At 36.2% G+C, this 21,158-nt stretch overlaps 4 protein-coding genes across 6 annotated transcripts; 3 read left to right on the top strand and 1 right to left on the bottom strand.

Annotated features, from left to right (window-relative positions):
- The first annotated feature begins 7,215 nt into the window (after positions 1 to 7,215).
- On the top strand, positions 7,216 to 8,360 carry LOC105197991 (mediator of RNA polymerase II transcription subunit 21). The gene is made up of 3 exons (XM_011164614.3): positions 7,216 to 7,612; positions 7,694 to 7,805; positions 7,889 to 8,360. The coding sequence occupies exons 1-3, from the start codon at positions 7,571 to 7,573 to the stop codon at positions 8,269 to 8,271; spliced, it is 537 nt and encodes a 178-aa protein (XP_011162916.1). The 5' UTR covers positions 7,216 to 7,570; the 3' UTR covers positions 8,272 to 8,360.
- Positions 8,361 to 8,721: 361 nt separating this feature from the next.
- Positions 8,722 to 10,398, top strand: LOC105197992 (ferritin, heavy subunit). The gene is made up of 4 exons (XM_039446881.1): positions 8,722 to 9,206; positions 9,417 to 9,594; positions 9,696 to 9,887; positions 10,104 to 10,398. Exons 1-4 carry the CDS (start codon positions 9,112 to 9,114, stop codon positions 10,386 to 10,388), a joined length of 750 nt encoding a protein of 249 aa, XP_039302815.1. The 5' UTR covers positions 8,722 to 9,111; the 3' UTR covers positions 10,389 to 10,398.
- A 1,473-nt stretch (positions 10,399 to 11,871) lies between these two features.
- On the top strand, positions 11,872 to 20,339 carry LOC105197990 (serine-rich adhesin for platelets). Of its 3 annotated transcripts, none has more exons than XM_011164612.3 (7): positions 11,872 to 12,583; positions 13,157 to 16,716; positions 16,932 to 17,986; positions 18,081 to 18,359; positions 18,510 to 19,349; positions 19,458 to 19,605; positions 19,848 to 20,339. In XM_011164612.3, exons 1-6 carry the CDS (start codon positions 12,343 to 12,345, stop codon positions 19,555 to 19,557), a joined length of 6,075 nt encoding a protein of 2,024 aa, XP_011162914.1. In that variant the 5' UTR covers positions 11,872 to 12,342; the 3' UTR covers positions 19,558 to 19,605; positions 19,848 to 20,339. The 3 variants fall into 3 exon arrangements, with proteins under 3 accessions (XP_011162914.1, XP_025996979.1, XP_039303623.1); XM_026141194.2 differs by having other exon boundaries at positions 19,458 to 19,600; XM_039447689.1 differs by having other exon boundaries at positions 19,458 to 20,339.
- LOC105197989 (cytochrome c oxidase subunit 6B1) lies at positions 20,081 to 21,117 on the bottom strand. Its single transcript, XM_011164611.3, has 2 exons — positions 20,846 to 21,117; positions 20,081 to 20,772 (listed from the first exon to the last, which is right to left on the bottom strand). The coding sequence occupies exons 1-2, from the start codon at positions 20,998 to 21,000 to the stop codon at positions 20,538 to 20,540; spliced, it is 390 nt and encodes a 129-aa protein (XP_011162913.1). The 5' UTR covers positions 21,001 to 21,117; the 3' UTR covers positions 20,081 to 20,537.
- Between the last annotated feature and the right edge of the window lie 41 nt (positions 21,118 to 21,158).

The following is a 21,158-nucleotide window of genomic DNA, read 5'->3' on the forward strand; positions in this document are numbered from 1 at the left end:
AAGAAAGTACGAAGAAAAGATTGAAGAAATGGAGGAGGAGAGATGGGTAAAGATATGCTGGAGAGAAAAAGAAAAGGACGGGTGGAAAGAATTATATGGTAAAGAAAGAGAAAAGTATTATAATAGAAATGGCTGGGGAGTAATAGCGATAAATGACATGCCAAGATCGGAGAGAAATCTAATAGAGGAGCTAAGAGAAAGAGAAAGGGATGTACAAGCGCAAGAAGAAGAAAGCAGAATAAAAGAAGCGAGGTATAATAAAAGATACAAGGAATTCAGAAAAGAAAATGGTGTCCCAAGATACATAGAAGAAGGATTAGAAAGTGGAGGTAAAAGAGGGGAAGGAATAAGGGCTTTAATTAGATTAAGATGCGGAAACATGGAAAATGATAATAAATACTGGTTAGAGGAGGAAAATAGGATTTGTATATTTTGTAAGGAGGGGAAAGACAATATGGAGCATTTTACAGGTGAATGTAAGGTAACAGGTGATTGGTTTGTAGGATTAGGAGAAAATGTAAGAGATAGAATAAGAAAATTAGAAAATGAGGAGCTAGACGAAATGAAAGAAGAATTATTAATTAAGTTTTGGAAAGAAAAAGAGAAGCTTGAGGGTAAAGAAGAAGGGAAAAACCAAGGAAAAGGAGAAATAAGATGTTCAAATAATAAAGAAAAGTAAGAAAAAGAAGAAAATTGGAAATAATATTGTACATAATGTAATCATATGTATTATATTGTATTGTATTGTATTCTGTATATTGGATTTATTTGTTTAGTCTATAGTAGGGTAGGATACAAGGCCAAGGATGTAAAGTATATAATGTATATAAAGATAAGATAAGGAAATAGAAAAGGAACATCTAATAACAGTTTTAGTAATAGTTTTAGTTTTTTAGTTTTTAGTTTTAGTCTTAGTATTAGTTTATAGAATTAATAGACTTTACAAGCATAGTACAAACTGAAACGCCAGTACAAAGAAAGATCTCACATAGATATTTAGATTTAGATATTTATATTTCTAGTTTTAAGTGGGGAGAGGTAAGACATGAGAAGAGAAGAAAGAGTTAATCAAAGAAAGGAGGAGAAGAGAAAGGGGAAACTTTCGGAGGACGTAGGGAGGGGGGGAAGAAACTCGCACGCATGCATGCATAGTATGGAAGGATGTGTGAGATAAGATCTTTTGTAAACCAAGTCCCTCTTCCTGGCTGTATGTAGCTGAAGAAAATAAACATTCATTCATTCAATTCAAAATCTCTGCTATCGTATTAGTCCTAATATTCTTAAGTGGAAAGGCTTCTACCCACTTGGAAAAACAATCAACGATAACGAGTAAATACTTATTTCCAGAAGAAGTTGGAGGAAGAGGCCCAAGTATATCCATTTGTATTCTCTCGAATGGAGCTCCTACATTATAAATTTGTAAGGGAGATTTTCCTTTTCCGGAAGGACCCTTTTTAGAAACACAAATTCTACAAGTTCTACACCATTCTTCAACATCTTGTTTACACGTAGCCCAGAAAAATCTTTTACGAATTTTCTCCAGAGTTTTATTAACCCCAAAGTGACCTCCAGTAGAAGAATCGTGCGCTTCTTCTAAAATTCGTCTAATATGCGTACGCGGAACAACTAGTTGCAAAACTTTTGATTTCAAATTTGGAGACTCCCATTTCTTATAAAGAATACCATTTCTCAAAACAAGTGCATCCCAATATAACCAATAGATTTTACAAGAAGCATCTTTAGAAGCAACCTCTGTCCACGAGGGTCGTTCTCCTGAGACTTTGTTTTGATAGATGAAAGAAATGCTAGGATCTTCTTTTTGATCTTTTTGCCACTCCTCTAAGTTTTCTCCTTCCAAAATAAGACGTCTTACAATCCCTTCCTTTAATAAGCTATTTCTCATTTCCACCTTAGTACAATATTGACACCCGTAATCTTCACACAGTCGTCGAGAAAGACCGTCAGCGTTTTTATGATATTGACCTTTCCGATGGATCACTTCAAATTCATATTGCTGAAGCCTTTCCATCCAACGGGCTAGCTGTCCTTCTAAATCTTTAAAGGACATTAACCATTTTAGAGAAATATGATCCGTTCGGACTGTAAATTTCCGTCCGTAAAGATAATGACGAAAAGTTTTTATAGAATCAACAATAGCTAACAATTCTCGACGCGTTGTATAGTACAATAATTCCTTTCAGCTTTGGAAAATACTCGACTAAAATAAGCAATGACTTTTTCTTCTTCACCTTGCTTTTGTGACAAGACTGCGCCAATTCCTACATTTGAAGCGTCAGTATCTAAAACAAATTCCCCGTCTCCCTTTGGAAAAGAAAGAATGGCAGACGATGTTAATGCAAGTTTCAGCTTATCAAAAGCTCTCTGACATTCCTCATCCCAAAAGAATTTTACTTGATTTTCAGTTAAAGCATATAACGGTTTAGCTATAGACGAAAATTCTTTAACAAATCTACGATAATATGAGCAAAATCCTAAAAAACTACGAATATGCTTTTTATTATGCGGAATTGGCCAATCTCTTACAGTTGCAATCTTTTCTGGATCCGTTGTAACGCCCTCAACTGATACAATGTGACCTAAGTATTTAATTTTTCTTCCAAAAAGAACACATTTTTTAGGATTAATCTTTAAGTTCGCGGAGCGAATTCGAAGAAACACCTTTCTCATGTTTTCCAACATTTCTTCAAAATTTTTGCCGAATACAATAACATCATCGAGGTAAACTAAACAAATCTTTGATAATAAATTTTGCAAAATCTTCTCCATTAATCTTTCAAAAGTCGCAGGGGCGTTACACAATCCAAAAGGCATCACATTAAATTCCCAAAGACCATTACCGATAGAAAAGGCAGTCTTTTCTTTATCTTTTGAAGAAATTTTTATTTGCCAATAGCCGCTTTTTAAGTCTGAAGAGGAAAACCAATCGTTACCTGTTAATTGATCGAAGATGTCATCAATCCTCGGTAACGGAAAAGAATCTTTTTTAGTAACATCATTTAATTTCCTATAATCCACACAAAATCTGATAGTTCCATCTTTCTTTTTTACCAAGACCGCCGGAGAAACCCAGGGACTTCGAGATTCTCTAATAACTCCATGTTCCTTCATATCCTGAATAATTTTTTTTACCTCTTCTCGCAAATGAATTGGAATCCGTCGAGGTGTCTGTTTTATCGGGGAAGAATCTTTTACATTAATGACATGTTCAACAATATCACAATTCCCTGCAACAATTTCATCAGAAAATACATCCTGAAATTCAATCAAAAATTTCGCAAAAATTTCTTTCTGACTTTCCTCCAAATTTTCTGAATCCTTAATAAAAAGCTCTTTCAAAATATCAGGAACTTCCCTGGAAAAACTTTCCATACGAGAACATCTTAAAATATTTTTTTCACTAGATAAAAGTTGAGTTCCAAAAGCGGAATCAAATACATTTTTTAAATTCACGATTTTAAGAAAATCTACTCCTAAAATACAATCATCACTAATGTCAGCAATTAACATTGGAATCTCTACAGAATAATCTCCAAGTTGAACTTTCACAACTGTCCTGTATTTAATTAAAATTTTCTCCCCCGTAGGATATTTCAAACTACAATCAAAAATCTCGATTTTCTGTTTATTAAAATCGACAAAACTACTATTTAAAATTGATACATCAGAGCCCGTATCTATTTTAAAGACACAATATTTATTATTTACTTCTCCAGAATAGCAAAACTCATTTAAATTACATTTAATTCTGTTTAATCTATAGGAATGTTTAATTCTCTTTCCCATAACCCTCGGGGCTCTTCTTCCCTTAATCAAACTCACCCCGTCAAGTTCGACTATACCCCGTTTCCCAATTTCCCGGGACATTCAAAACGTAAATGTCCCTCTTTCCCGCAAAGCCAACATTCCATTTGGTTTTTATTTTCGTATCTTTTTCCATTTCCATTTTGTTTTATGAATTTACTTTTATTTCCATCTTTACCCTGTTTTTCTTCTTTTTCAACATCACTCTCTCCTTTCCTTAAACTGAAATAATTCTCTTTTCTTTTATAAAAATTAAAATTACTTCTCTTTTTCTGTTCAAAGTAACTTTCCTGGATAGATTTTACTGTCTTGGCTCTTTCGATCGCTACTTTTAAGGATGATATTCCCTCTAACTGAAGAGTTCTCCTTATGAAACCGTCCGATATCGCAGAAACAAATTGTGCACAAGCAATTTTGTCCCGAACGGAATGTGGACATTTGGGATACGCAAATTGAGACAATCTCTCAATTTCTGCCCCAAAAGCAGCAAAATTTTCCCCAAACTTTTGTTTCCTATTCGTAAATTGACAGTAATAACTTTGTAGAGAATGAATTTCCCCGAATCGCAATTCTAATTTTGATTTTAATTCCGCGAATTTAAAATTATCCAAATCTTGAACATTTTCTAATACCGCGCGAGCTTTTCCTCTTAAGCACGAAACGAGCACGGCAGTTTTCGTCTCCTCATTCCAACGACTCGCCCGAGCAATTAAGTTAAACTGCGAAAAGAATTCACGTAACGGAGTACTTCCGTCAAAAGTATCTGGTTTTAATTTAAGACCCGACTCATTGTTTAACAAAATTCGAGAGGTTTCCCCCTCTCCCGTGATAACAGTTTTTCTCTCAAGAGGCAAAATGTTCTGATCGCGTGCATCTCTGGTTTTATTAGCGGCACTATTACAAGAAAGACTTAGCTGGTTTTTTTGAAGATACCGAAGTTCCATTTCTCGTTGTCGCAGAAGCGTCACAAGATCCTCCTGCTGCCGTATCTGTAGCGCGCGCTCTTCGCGCATCTGTTTAAGCTCCTCCATCGCCGTCTGAAGAAGCGTCTCCGCGCTCGACGTTTCACCTTCAACACTTTTAGGAGTCCGCTCAATTCCCGTTGTTAACATTGCATGCCCGGCGTCTCCCGAGGAACATGTGCAGATCCCTCGGCGTGGGGTATTTATAAGAGGCATTGTATGTCGTTTCTCTCTGTCCGTCCGTTCGATCCCGGACGAGCCCCCAAAATGTTACGAGCAAAAGGGGTACTTGTTTACTCGCGCTCTCACTCCGGAAAAGAACTAGACTTCTTTATCAAACACAAAATCACTTTAATTGTTAACCACCAAACACGACCATATCATCACACACCAAACTCCAAAATCAAAGACAGCTCATTTTTTTAATAAACAAGGCCGTTGCAAGGAGAAAGGCCGCTTCACGGCCTTATTCACACCGCAGCTCGAACTCGCCTCGCAGGGACGGCTCGGCTCGTAACAATATATTTATTTTGTTTTAAATACATAAATTTTTGAAAATTACAAGTAACAGGAATGTATGCCTGCACAGGTTAGATTCGCACATAGATGATTCACATATACTAGTATGCAGAGTATCAGTTCCACATGAAGCGTACTTTCCGAGACGCGTAAATTACAAAAACCAATCGTAAATTTGTTTAGCATTTCTGTTAGAGAGTATGTACACCCAAGGACTTTGATTCTGTCCATGGGGAAATTTTTCAAACTGAAAAGTCGCTATCTTTCTACATACTTAATGTTCATGATTAATGTAACAACCAATAAGCTCTAGTTGTTTCATTAATCATGAAACGCGAGTATGTAGAAAGTAGTGACTTCTCAGTTTGGAAAATTTCCCCATGGACAGAATCAGGGTGCAGTCCCATGGAGCGTATCAGGCGTATCGCGGATTGCGCGTATCGAAAATCTGACCAATCGCGAACGTTCCGCTGCTTCCGCTGTTCTTGGTTCGCTACCGTTCCGCCGAAGTTATTCTTTAGCGTATTCAATCGAGCGGATCAGAGCGGATTGAGGTTAACATAAAGAAAAATAGCAGTTTCTTGTAATTGATACAATTAAAACAATTATGAACAAAGGAAATATAAGTCCTGTGAGTAGCATATAGCATTTTAAAATATTATTTTTGTAATACTTATTAATTATAATATTTTAAGGTTAGTTTAGAATTTGACGAAGCATATTTTTGATTAGTCTACACTGATTATTTCAGTTTAATATAAATACGGATATAAATATTGTATTATGAATTGCAAATTACAAATTGCAAATTACAAATATTGGTCTGACCCAATATTTCCGTTTTCCTTTATTCGCAATTTTTCTCTCGTTTTTTAATGCTAAATAATAAAGCGCATAAAGATTAATAATTTTACGATGTATTTCATGCCTGGTAAAAACATCGTAATTTATTCGTTTTAAACGTTTTATTAATAAAGCAATTGAAAACAATATTGTTTTCGATTTCATTCTGCACCTGTTAAAAGTCAAATGTTTTATTTACTTATACTAAATAAATTAATAAATTAAATAAAATTCACTTTATATATACTGTGAATATTCTACTATTCTTCCGTCTGCTTTTGTTCCTACGGTCCCATGAAGCGGAATTCGCGTAAGCGGATCAGCGGTTCACTAATCACAAGACTGTTTGGATGAGAGAAATAACAAAATTCGTTTCGTGATTGAGCATCCGCTTAATACGCTTACGCAAATTCCGCTTCATGGGACCGTAGGAACAAAACGTTCACGTACCGAAAGCAGCGGAACGTTCGCGATTGGTCAGATTTTCGATACGCGCAATCCGCGATACGCCTGATACGCTCCATGGGACTGCACCCTTAAAGTCCTTGGGTGTACATACAAGAGAAACCCTAATCAGCAATTGGTTGCATTAGATACGCATTTCTTGAAAATCCGCGAAATACGCTTCATGTGAAAGAAGGCTTTTAAAATGGCGTAACATATTTTAGAAGTTACTAGAATACACAAATTACGCTACGTAAGTTACGCCCCATGTGACGGCACCCTTAGGAGCCTCAAGAATCTCCATAATGTTAATTTTTTTTAAGACTGTCATTAAATATATGTTTAATTGTACAAATACATATAGCCCTATATTAAAAGCCCTATATATAGCTATATATTTTTTATATTGTTTTATCGTTTTCCAACATTTTGTAAACAAAATTAATTCTAAAAAATTTGTCCATAGAATGTAGAATTTTTTGTATCAAACTATCAATCCAATCTTTCAACGTGCAATGTGGATTTGACTTTACAAGATGGTGCTGAAAACGCGTGATATATACCGTTTGTTTTCTGTTCCTGAACTCTCTAAATAAGTGTACACTTAAAATGAAATAGGTAGATGTTTCAAAGTTAGCGAAAGCAAGAAGGAACGTTCCAGTGCAGTCTAGTGCAGGAATAGAAAACAAGCCTATAGGTTAGGTCATGGATTTTCTGCAATCTCCTTTGTTGGAGGATTGTTGTTTTAAAATTTGTCTTTAAAAAAACAGATATAAGCAAAGTTTCGATTGCGTTCTGACAATGTGGTCACAAGGAATAGAAAATAAAGCGAAATTTTAATAGATTTCCTCGAATTTTTATTTAGCAATCGTTAAGATTGTTAAAACGACAGTAGCAGGTGATGATTCCTTTTCATTCGATTGTTGCGAAAAATTTTAACTAAGTTATTTGTGAATGATCCAGTGTATTAATTCGACACTATGGCAGATCGTCTGACACAATTACAAGATACCATAAATCAGGTAGTTAATTTTTTCTGTTTTATCGATCGTTTATTACTTAGATGGCTCAACGAATTTAAATTAACATTGATTTTTTTGTAGCAAGCAGAACACTTCTGCAATAGCGTTGGCATCCTACAACAGTATTCTACGCCCAGTAAATTTCCTGGTTTTGATCGTATTGGTACTCCGCAGCCACATCAATCTCAAGAAGGTTTTCCCATGTTTCGATATGTATTGATACATGATGCTACGTTAAATATATATATTGACTAAATTAAAGTTTATTTGTTTTAGATTACGCTGCTTTATTTGCAAACCTTATTGCGAGATGTGCCAAAGATATAGATACATTAATAGAGAGTTTGCCTAGTGAAGAGTCATCGCAGGAGCTACAAGTAGCCAGTCTTAGTAGACTCGAGCAGGAGAATCAACAGGCTGGTGAGCAACTGGAAGAAGTGGTAAGACAAGGCGAGGCACTTCTTCAGCGAATCCAGGCAGCTCTACAGGATATTGCACAAAGTCAATTAGATATGCAAAATCCTACATTGACAACTGTAATTAATATGAATCTTAACAGTTCTAATATAAAACAAGAGAGCCTTAGTTCTATAAACACCGTGCCTTCAAATAACACACATCAGCTATCAGATCCTTCACCTAATTCGATAAATCAATGACATATTTTTGATTTATTGTAATTATTTGATTTTGACTTGCAAACCATTTTTACAGTTTGTAAAATTAAATCAATATATCAATTTCATGTTTAAAAGACGATTACAATTATTATAACTAATCGTCTTAACAAATTTTATTATAAAATATTTAAGACTCTAAATAGAACATTAGTTTACATATTTACAATATTTGAGTACAGTTGTATTTATAGCAAAGATATAAATTTGATAAAATATTAAAATTATTTACATGTATTAAAATTATAGTTTAAAACAATTTCTCAATCATTACAGACAAAAATAATTTTCTTACAGTGAGCTCTCTTTAGAAGATATATATTACTCAATCTATATTTATTTAGAAATAATATTAACATTTTACATTGTAGATTAATTATGCATATGATATAGATGTAAAAGAAAAAAATTAAATAGAAATTTTTAGAACTGCTATCTTTGAAGTATTTTATTAATTTTCCAAATTTTTGATATTTTTGCAATTTGAGTTCTCTAAACTTTGGAAAATTCTTGGAATTATACATAGCGTAACCCTTTTGCTGATTATATTCTCCTGATACATTGTCGATTTTTAAAAATTGATTTTTTTGCAATTTAATTTTACTAAAGGAATTTATTTTATCCACAATCAATAATATATTTTTTATCGACTATCGAATTTATTTTCTAAAATTATCTACAAGAAATTTTTTTATAAACATTTGTTCATTTATTTGTATACATGCCAGAGATCCTCTAAAATTAATGGCATCATCGTATTGTGACTTACAAATAAATCTTATATCAATGTGAATAGATTAATCTAGAAGAATGCATTAGAAAATGTTGCGAGCATTAATTCGTAAACCTTATTACAATCTTTTAAAATTTCACAATTATGAATTATATTCGCAAATTCGACGATTAGGTTACATCAGGTAATTATATTGATAAATTAGAATTTTAAATAATTAAAATATTTAATTATATTCTAAAAAATTAACTAAAAAAAGTTTCTTAGAAGCTTATTTTTTTCAAATTAAATTTGAAATTATGAATTTATTACAAAACATGTATTTTATTCAAATTTAGTTTGAGAGAAGATATATAAGTGTTCAATTCTTTCTTATTCTACAAAAATTATGTAGCATAACACGAAAAAAATCGGGAAATGATAATTGCAATCGAAACGAAGCGTGTATCGACAAACCGATAAAGTGGCCGAGTGGAAAGAGGATCAGTTTTGATTTCCACGAAGAAACCGAAGCTGCGATGAACCAGCAGATAAATGTAGAATTAATGGCGTTTTATTATTATTTATCAATGGTAAACGTTGTTTTTTTATCTTTTTCATGTAAAATTGATTGCCATTATTTTAAGTCACAATTTAATTCATTTCATGTTTTCATATTTATTTCATTATACAGGCTGCATATTTTGGTCGAGTAGACGTCGCTTTGCCTGGCTGTGAATCATTTTTCATACAAATGCATCATGAGGAGCATGAGCATGCCTTGAGATTTTTTAATTATGTAAAAATGCGATGTGGCAAGGTACACTTAGGAGTTATATCACCACCGGACGATCAAGATTGGAAATGTCCATTACACGCGTTCAAAGTAAATCTATTTTGAACAGTCAAGCATGTTATAATTGAAAAAAATTTTAAGCAATATAATATTTCAAAAGGTATAAAAAATATATATCTTAAGAATTAATAGGAGATTTCCATTTAGTAATAGCTGATCAGACTTCGTTAGCAATTTTAATCAATTTTAAACAATACAATTAAACATAGCTAGTTAATATCTTTTGTTCATATAAATTTTCTGCAGACAGCCTTGCAACTGGAAATTGAAGTTGGTAGAAAACTGGTAGCAGTGAATGCTATAGCGGAAAAGCATGGCGATCTGAACGCAAGTGACTTTATCATCACTGGCTTTATGGAGGATCAAATGAAAAGCGTGAATGAATTAGGAAGATTAATGACTGTGCTATCGGGCGTTGGAGATCAGGCACTGGCGAGATTTAAATTTGATAAGAATCTACTCGAGAACTACGTTAAGCCCGATTTCAATGTTCTGAAAAGTAAATCCTTGCAAAGAAAGTTCAACAAATAATCACAAAATATTGGCTTATTGTTTTTAATGATATACAATGTTTCTATATTATATTTATATGTCATCGTTTTTATTTTTTATAGTAATTCACTTTTATCAAATTTTTGGATCAAATGTACTTTAATTAAAATTAACAACTGTTAGGGTGCTATTCATGGTTTGATCTTATTTTTAAAACGATATTTATCTGACTATATATATATATATATACACACACACACGCACACACACAGGGTGATTCAAAACGACCCATGTGTCCCTGTAAAGACGCGTTCTTGGATAAATTTTGAGACGATTTTTTCTGTACGAAAATTTTGTCCGATGCTTACTTTTTGAATAATAAGACGATAAACTTAGCGAATCACGGGCTGTGTACACATGGTAGACAAAGGCGCAACTCACCGTCTGACGCGGGCGCTTACCCATGTTGCACCGCCTTTGTCTACCATGTGTACATGGCCCGTGATTCGCTGAGTCTTATTATTCAAAAAGTAAGCATCAAACAAAATTTTCGTACAGGAAAAATCGTCTCAGAATTTATCCAAGAACACGTCTTCACAGGGGCACATGGGTCGTTCTAAATCACCGTGTGTGTGATATATATGATATATATATATATATATATATATATATATATATATATATATATATATATATATATATATATATATATATATAATAGATTATCTTATATTTTAGTCTTGTATACTCGATAGAGATTCTATTCAGCCAATGGCAGTACAGCATTTCGAGTTGGTATTTGATATAATTTTAAATATGAACTGATTGTATTTACACATAAATGTTGCTTTTAATTGTTAAACGTTGTAGATCCATTTGTGTAGCTTAAATTTAATCTCGGTTTAGCATACTTTCTTTTTCTGAAAATTAGAAAAAATGGAAAATTAAATCGAGTTTAAAGAACGGGCTTCAAGTCTGTTTTCATAATATATAAAAATAAAAGATTAACTTGAAAATTAACTAATAGCGTTTTCGACTGCAGTGGGTTTTAATCCAGGTTCGACGCCATTTGTCGAAATTGTCCAATTAGAACGTCAAACGATCCGTTCTAATTGGACGATTCCGGCAAATGGCGTCGAATCTGTGTTAAAACCCATTGGAGTCGAAAACGCTATAATATATTCTTTCATAAGCTTATGATTAAGTAAATTAATGACTGTATGTATATACATACGTATATACGTACCATTAATTTATTTAATCATAAGCTTATGTGAAAGTATGTATTCATTTTTTAATTATACTAACTCTTTGATTAACCATATATCATGAAAATGGACTCTAAAGCTTATATCAGGCTATAAATTTGATATTAAAGATTAGAATTCAACTAATTAGAGAGGAACACTGAAAGTAAGATCTAATTATATTAACGAATCACTAAGCAATGATCGAGCTGCTTTTCTGTTGAACGTAGCCAATAGGAACACACAACGTAGATTTTCTACGTGCGAACGGACATATATGCAATATAGCCGCCATGGTCTCGAACGTCGTTGATTAGTTGGACGATCGACAAGGGGGGTCAAGGTATTTAATGAAGGTTGCGATTGCTCATTGCTGATGATTGCTGACAGTGCACGTTAACTATTCGCGTCTCAGCACCATTAAATTTGGAATAACGAAATTCGTGTTTGGCCGCCACGTACTTCCGGGACGTCGGACGTTCTTTTCGCCTCCATTTTATCTTCATCTTTTTTTGTACATAAAAGTAATCTTGCACGCCACGAGAATCTACGACCAGACACATATATCCATTCCCCTTCTTTCCACCTGTGGCTATAGTTTGTCAAAAGGGTACGTCACATTCCTTTTTTCCTGATCGTATCCTCCGTGTAACTTAATTTTAAGTCTTAAGGAGTGATTCGCGAGCGCGTTTCGTTAAGAGACGATGACAATATAAATTCCACTCTCCGCTGCCGGGTAAGTTTGAATGATGGCGAGCGATTTATCGAGCGGATGCACGGAGACGATAGACATCCTAGATGACGAGAAAGAGGAAGGCGAGATCTCGTTGGAGGATGTCAGTTCATCCGAGGAGGGTGGCATGGGCCACCTGACCAGCAGCTACGTCGTCCAGGGCAAGACACGCGCGTGTCCTGAGTGCAAATCCTGGGGCGAGTGCGCAACTTGGTGCAATGCGATGTATCGTCTCAAAAGTCAGAGCAGAAGAGGTAAAATCATCCTGGATACTATCTACCATTCGAAATAACTTTCTTTTCTTCCGACTGTTTTGCAGTTGCTTTTATCATTAAGAAATTTAGAGACATTATTTCCTTAGAGTATATTTAAATAAGTAAATAAATAAAATAAATATTATTTACTTATGTAAATAAAATAAGCGAAGAGTATAGTTATGTCGGAATTGATAGATTTTGGATATATATAATTATTATATATGTGTGTGTGAATACAGAAACAATTCACAACTGTTATTTGATTTTCCAATATAGATCCTTGTACTTTAATATAGTTTTCTCTAATTATTGTCATGCTACGATATTTTGTACGTACTTTTGCTTTTAACTTTTATATTATTTAATGTAAGGATATAATATTTAATGTAAGGATTTTTATATGGGGATTGTTAGTAATGAAATCTTCTTAAAAACTAGTCTTACGAGTCTTACGAAAACATATAATAAAAATTATGCCTTTCAATAGATAAATGTAAATAATTAGAGTGATCCCCATCCATTCTGGTATATTGCTTTTTAATCAAGTAGCAGCTAATCTTATTTTATAAGATCCAGTCAAAGGGAAGGAAAACCGACACCATGTCAGGGAAACGGGATGCGTCGCGACAAAGCACACGGCATCGAAGTTGCAAGAGAAAAACGACGACCTAGTGCCCATCTCTAGCGACAGCGACATGGAGATCGTCGGTCTCACAGACACGTCCAATCGCTCGAAAGCCAAAGTGAAAAAGAAAAAGAAGAAGAAAAAGGATTACGAACCCCTCACTATCGACGACTTGATCTCTCCGTCCTCCGTCGATTTGCCTATAGCAGACTTCAGCGCGTTGAAAATATATAGAGAAGTAAATTCAGTTCGCAGACCGAGCGGCCGTTCGAAGGTGATCTCAAGATCACCGATCCGAAGATACAAGTCGCCGCTAGTAGCACGACCGTCCCTTCGATCGTCCCGGTCTCCGCTGAATCATTCCAGATCACCGATACTGAAGAAATCCCCGCGAAAGATCAAATCACCGAAACGTAGTCCCCGGCGTCACTCGCCCGTGAGAGCGGCGAAGAGATCGTTGAAATCGAGTTCGCCGTCGTCCACTCGTTCCTACATCGACAGGCATGGCGAAGTGACGCGATTGTTGAAGAAGGTGAAACGTCTAGATTCTATAGGCGCACACGCGTCGGAGCCGAGCATCAATCGAACTAAAGAATCGTCATCGCTGAAGGACAAACTGTCGAACATGCTGAAGAAAGTCAACAGCGACGACCACGTGATACATTTAAAGAGAAAATCGAAAGTTCGATCCGAAACAAACGTCAACGATGCCGACGATGAGGACGATTTGGCGTTACTGCGACAAAAGGCATTAGAAACAAAACAGAACAAGTCCAATAAATCCTCGGACCAGCCGGCAGAAACGGAAAAGAGATTGGCTGTGAACGATGATCAGGACGAGGAGGTCTTGCAGCTGCGCATGAACGCGCTTCGTTCGGCGGTCATGAAGAAGCATCAGAATCGTGTTCGACGCGGTATTAAAGCTAAGAGGCCCACTCGCAGTGAGAGTCCGTTTACTACGAGCTTTCTCGATGACATACCTGTACCCAATGACGAGCGGTTAGACGTGTCGTCGCCGTATAGCCCATCGCATGACAGCAATCTCATCGAAGACATGGACCTGGATACCGATGTCGAGAGAGAGAAAGAGAAACTACCGTACTCGCCAACCGATAAGATCACCGAGAATGTTCCTATCGATACAGCTTTGCTTGGTCTCGAGCCATCCGATGTGTCGTTTATTAATGTAAACGATGCGATTGGTAGCCCAGTCTTCGACGACGGTGTGACGGACGAACTCGCATCGAACACGTCCTACTACGATGATACTTACTTGTCTTACCAGGCGTTACCAGATACGCCGAAGTGCTATGCGTATTCTCCATCGCAGTACGGCAGCGAGACATTCCATTTGGATTTAAACGACGCGATGGGAAAAGCTCTCGAAAATCCTCACGGCGATGATATTGTCTGTGATCTGATAGATGGAATTTGCTGTCGAAAAGAAACTTATTCTTCGACGGCCGTCGTGCCGGACACGTCACATGCTCTTCCAGGATCTAAAGATCTCCCATCTCCTGTTTCTCTCCATGATACTTTTGTTCCTTCGCTTGAAGCGCAGCAGACGATGGAGCAATCTTCCAACGACGCAATTGTAAACACGGACTCCACGTTTAGAAATGATGAGTCCGCTTACGAAACGCAAAGAGATCCCGGATATTCCATTGCAGATGTTCCAACAGCAATGGCATACGCTAGAGGATACGCCAAATCATTATCGCCTAGCGAGTCGATAACGATCGACGATCCAAAGAATAATGCGTTAAGCTGTCCCATTAATGATAATAGAAATTTACTGGACACAGACTACATTCCAAAGGAAGCGATATCGTGTCAAGTCACGGAGGAAACGTTGCGAGAACCTCTGTATATGCAAGATGTTTCAGACGTTACTAAGGATGAAAATAAAATACCTACGTTGATCAATAGGACGCTAGTACCCGTGCCAATCTTGAAGTCAAACAAGCAGCTGCGACAACATTTGAAGAGGAAGCTCGAAATGTCGCATCCAGAGCCAACTTTCAAAAGTGCCGAGATGCAGCCAGTGGTTGTTATCGCTGCGGATACGAGTAGCAATATCTTCAAACCGATAAAATTACAAGTAGCGAAAAAATCCGCGCCCGTGTTATCAGCGGCTGCTACATTTGACACTTCGACGAACGAATCTTTAAATAATTATGAGGATCAAAGAGAGTTGCTCGAAAAGAATCACGAGACAAATGAATCGGAGCATTCTGATGTCTCTGCTACACCGTCCGTGAGTAGTGAGGCTTCTCTTGCACGGAGCAAAAAGCGGAAAAGCGTCAAAAAGAACTGGCGCAAGAGTATAGACACTAGATTGCTTGAAAATGAAAAGAATCTGTGTTCGATTATTGACATGAATAGAGATGCAAATATTGTGGATGCATCTACTCTAAATCGGGAGACTGCAACCAAACCTGATCGGAGTAAGAGCAACGATAACATTAATGCGCAGAAAAATTTAATAAATGAGGAGCTATCAAGATTGCAAAATGTCACTGATACTCAGGAGCCTGTCAACTCCGGTAGAGTTATAACAGAAAAGAGAAGCGTAAAAAGAAACAATCGTGCAGCGCTGTTAACATTTACCGAATATTTGCAAGGGGAACATACTGAATCCCATTGTTTGTCAACACGTCTCGCGTCAGAAAATTCTAACCTTGGCGTATCCGACAAAGCCAATACGACCAAGTGTGCTCGCAATAGGAGACAAAGCATCGATGAGGATGAGAACGAATTACGAGCACTCTTATTGGCGTCTTTGAAACGAACTAAATCAAGCCCAGACACCAATTGTTCTTCAGTTGCTCCAGTTATTCCTGTCACAAACTCTGCCGCAACGAATGTCCAAACGCCTACATTAAAAACAATGGCAGATGCTGTAATAGCTGTGAACGCTAACGCAACAACGAGCAATAACTCGCTGTCGTTGCTGCCGTCGAAGCCGTTAACAGTTTCGTCGGAAACTGCAACGAAAAAAATTAATGATCTGTCTCTCCCGATGCAAAGCGGCAGGAAAAAAAGCAATAGCGTGGATGCAGCAAAGAGTCTGCCGAAGAAAGTGCCGAAGAAAGCGCTCACAAGCACAAAAGTGGTGAATAATACCAAGAAGAAATATCAGAATATGATTGTGCAGAGAAGAATGAATCTACGAAAACTTGATAATAATGCGAAGCCTAACGTTGGCGCGTCAAAAATATCGGACGTGTCCGACACTCAGCGTTTTGTGATAAGTTTAGGTTCCGACAGTACGGACAGCGAGTCCGAGAGCGAAAGAAATGAACCTGTACCGATCGCAGAGAAGCAGGCGCCTCAAGAGATTCCCGCTGACTTCGAGAAGAACTTGAATAAGTTTCTTCGCGAAGTGAGAACAGAACAAGAACAAACTGCTGCTGCGGCGAAATCATCCAGTTCGTCCACGCAAGCGACAAAACGAGATGTGCCACAAACGAATAACAGTTCATCTAATATGCACACGCCACTGGTAAGGCGATTGCGTATTATTATGTTTGACCCCTTTTAGTAGCGAGTAATTTAGAAAGAGAGATTAATTATTAGAAATTATTATTTTCACAATTCAAGGATTTATTGAAAAAGAAAAAAAAATTAATGATCTGTCTCTCCCGGTGCAAAATGGCACGACTGATTGATCATAGAAGCTTTCTTAATTTGTTTTGCAGCTTTTTTTATTTGTTGCAGGCTGTGAGGCATCTTCCCGTGTCGCAACAAGAGGAATATCGTCGTTTGAAGCAGGAGATCTTGGAGCGTGAAAAGTTGAAACTCCAGAAAAAGGTAGCAAATAATAATAATAGTAGTAGTAGCAGTAATAAATTATTAAACGCTAACGTAGCGAGTTCACCAGTAAAGTCTTTGCCATTGTGCGAAAAGAAAGCACATGTTACACAAAATCAGGATAAAATAAAAACCATAGAGAAAAATTCCCAGGTATCGTCAATGGAAATCGAAAGAAAAAGCGACGATATGGCGAAAGATACGTCGGAATCAAATGTATATCGTATGTCTGCTGATAAAAAACTTTCAGCGAATATCACTAAACATACTAATTTTACGCATCTGCAAGCTAAAAGCGGTAAGAAAGCGATACCGAACGATCTCAGCATCCGAATTATTAACGTTACCTCTCCGAATCACCCTGGAGGTAGAATGGTCGAGAATTCGCGTGAGACGCAATCTACGAAAGAGCAGCACAAGTCTATCTTGAAAGCGTTAAGTAAAGAAGAAATAAATCATAAATACGTGCAAGTAGTATTGAAACCGGATACGATCGAGCGAGTCGTTACTATAAATGATAAATCATTCTCGCAACACGACACAACGGCAATCGTCAGCCAAAGTGAAAATCCAGTTGAGCCTGATGTCAGTACAAAAATTCCAGAAACAAATAATGTAAATCTAAATGATAGTAATTTTTCTAAAGCGTCTACCATAATACTTTCAAATTCTGCGAATTTAAACCAGCACGAGGATACGATGGAAACTACAATAACACTCTCTGAATATGAAGCGGAATGTCAGCAAGAGATTAATCGTAATATTTCAGCAACATCTACAGAAAATAATGATAGCAGCAATATTTCTCGTAAATTTGATTCAACATCTGACGGTAATAGAAATGATGTTTTGGATGCGTTTAAAAAAGATGTTAAAGCGGAATTGGATTCCTTGGCGAGTCTTCCAGAAGTGGAGCAAGAGCGATACTTGAGAGAAACCGAGCACAAATTAGTTGCGAGACGGTAATTATATATAATAATTTTGCAAAGAAATGAGTTTTAATAACGAGTAAAGTGCAACAAAGCTTCAATATTAAATTATGTATACGGTGCACAGGTACATGGTTTTAGATCATTTAGCAGAAATGTCAGGAAACCTTCGTCAATGGGATATGGAAAAGGACGTGCAGTCTACCTTGGCCAACGAAGTGAGAAAACTTAAGGAACAACTGAAAATAGCCGAGGATAGATTACAACAGCAGCGCGATCGCGTTAGCAGCATGGGCCCAAAGGTTTCAGCTGCACGTCAAAAGATCAACACTGGACGACACGAATGCGATAAGCTATCCGGAATTTGTTCGACCCTAGGTAACCGGCTCATGGGGAAAAATTACAAGTACGCAAGTATAAGAGCCGTAGATGCATGTGGCGTACATTTATATATTTACATATCATAAGTTAAATTATTTTCTTATATGCGTTTAAAGAAAAAAAATCCTTACGTTCCTTGTTTAGTGTATTTCTACTATAAAGATTTTTTTTTTAGGTTGCCAGAGGCGGTAGCTCAACTTTTGAGTGATAAACTCAAAGAGGTTGCTAATCATACCCGTCAGATTACCAAGAAGAAACGACTCCAAGCTAATGATATTTCTGAAAATTCCTATTCCAGTTCGTCACAAGAAATGAGCTCAGAATTATCTAAGGACGCGGTCACTGAGAACACTTTTTTGTTGCAACAATCGAATGACGCTGTGATTAAGAAGGCGGGATCGAAAAATGATACTTCTCGTTTCGCGCAATCTAATAAAAGTAAGAACTCGTGCACGGAAACCTTGAATTTTTCGCAAGCAGTTTCATATCCATCGACATCAGAAAAAAGAGAAAAAACTTTATCAAATACATTAGAACATCGTAACGAAGAACAAGTCTTACCTCTTAATCAAAATAATGCGTTATCTTCTGAACCAAAGCAATACCAAAGTAGTTCTATAAAACAAAATAATAAGCGTAGAGAAGGAAGTGGAACTAATGAGTCTGATCCTACTATGTCTTCAAAATCAAAATTATCAGCGACGGATACTTTAAATCAAGAACACAATAAACAAAGTAACAAGAGAGCTTCACCGCAACTGCCATCGCCATCGCCAACGTCATCATCATCGCCAACGTCATCGTCATCACTGACAACAGATGCAACAATGCCGATGATGATAGATGCAACAACGACAAATACAATGACTACGACTATGACTACGACTACGACTACGACTACGGCGACGGCGACGGCGACGGCGACGGCGACGACGACGACGACGACGACGACGAAGACAACGAAGACAACGGTTACACCTTATGTATCAATTTTAATGCACTTAAAGAAATCAAGGTGAGTGCTTTTTTTTGAGGAATGATCACATTATTCAATCGTCCACTGTTTGTGGACTGTGCTAAAAATCTTGAGGATTTTTGTGGTTTCTGTTACTCTTCTCGTCAGGAACATCAATCCTCATGGAATCCTATGTCCGTACGAAATGATGGGCATTTGCAGGGATGAGGATTGCCAATACGTTCACCAGTCGAGGAATCAAACCTGAAATAACACATTACATACTACCGCACATACTCAACATGACATACGTAAGGTGGTTCTAATTTCCCGTCAAATGTGTCAATGTGGATTGTACACTTTATATTGATCGCATCCATTCATTATAAACTCTCGCGCATTTAGTTTCTTGATTATTTTGACATTTGAATTCTAGTCATTTACGATATATACATTAGTACATTACATACAAGATAGAGCCAAGTATAGATCATAAATGTACAGAAAATAGCTTTAATCGTCTCCTTCAAGCAAATGTCTTTGATTTCACATTTGCAGGTATCATCTAGGAAGTAAATATATTGATGTAGGCGGGATTACATTGTTATGCAGAATCAACACTCGAAGATCGGTAAGTTGTCTTCATCCACGGCAGGCTCTAGTGCACAATACCGAAAATAACGTTTTATTTCGTAAAATCTTATATTTTTCGTAAGATCTCTACTTAAAAAAAAAAAGTCGGGCCACTACGGGATTTCGAGCGGTATTCGTATTTATCGAAGGTTCAAAGAAAATTTCTAACAGTGTATATTTTTTACGATTGTAAGTAAAAAAAAGTGTCATAAACTGCAAGAACAATCAGTGTGGTATACAGATAGAAAAGAAGAATCTATCGACCATACTAAGAAGAGTTAAAAATGAAGAGAAGTCCAGCAATTACGAATCATCAATGGACGATCAGTTATTTTTTTCTTCGTACTTCAATATATAAGTTACCTCATATTAATGAATCTTGTACCTGTATAATAAAAGTTGTATATTTTTTTCTTACGTAACGTGTAAATTAATTATATATTCCCTCCCTGGTCTCTATACTGTACTGTCACTTTTGTATAAGTTTTTATAACTATTATCTATCTTAATTATCAGTCACTACTATAATGATGTTAATCATAATAGTTTAATTCCACTTCAAATATTATAAAACTTTTTAATTTTATTCTAGAAGATTGATTCTTCTCTTTCTTTTTATTCACCATATTTGTTGCCAGGGAAAGGGCCTTGAGTTCTGTATTTGTGCCAAGGTAATCTGCCTGTAAGTCTAAGTTCGTCCCAACGTTCCACCCAGGCCCTCGGACATATGGACGTAAAAACGTCTTTAAACCACGTACATGCTTCGGAATCTTCACCTAAAATATGTTGACAACGATAGAAGTCTGTATACATCACAAAACATCTCTGCGTCTGATTTTGTTGTTGAAATCTGTGAAAGGATAATGAAGATGACGAAAAAGGATATATCACTGAATTAAATATGAATAGCTCATTATGTGTACCTCGGGTCATCACCAGGAGAAAATTTAAATCCTTCTTCCTCATGAATCTCGTCTTTTTTGAGGCAAGGATCATCTTCATCTACAGTTATAGTTATCTTTTTCTTCGAGATCTTTTCGTCTGTTTTATGCTTTAGATTATCTACCTTTCCTTCCATTTTCTTAAACAATACAATTACGTGTGCTTCACAATATTAGCAATTATGTTTAAAATAAATTTTAAATCCCTTTTTTTAAGAATATCTAGTGCTCCTGTCATTTAAAAAATTTTTTTATACTGCTTTTCACTTGTTCAAATTTTTACTACATATACATG

Source organism: Solenopsis invicta, chromosome 3, assembly GCF_016802725.1.
Source record: "Solenopsis invicta isolate M01_SB chromosome 3, UNIL_Sinv_3.0, whole genome shotgun sequence".
Lineage (NCBI taxonomy): Eukaryota > Metazoa > Arthropoda > Insecta > Hymenoptera > Formicidae > Solenopsis > Solenopsis invicta.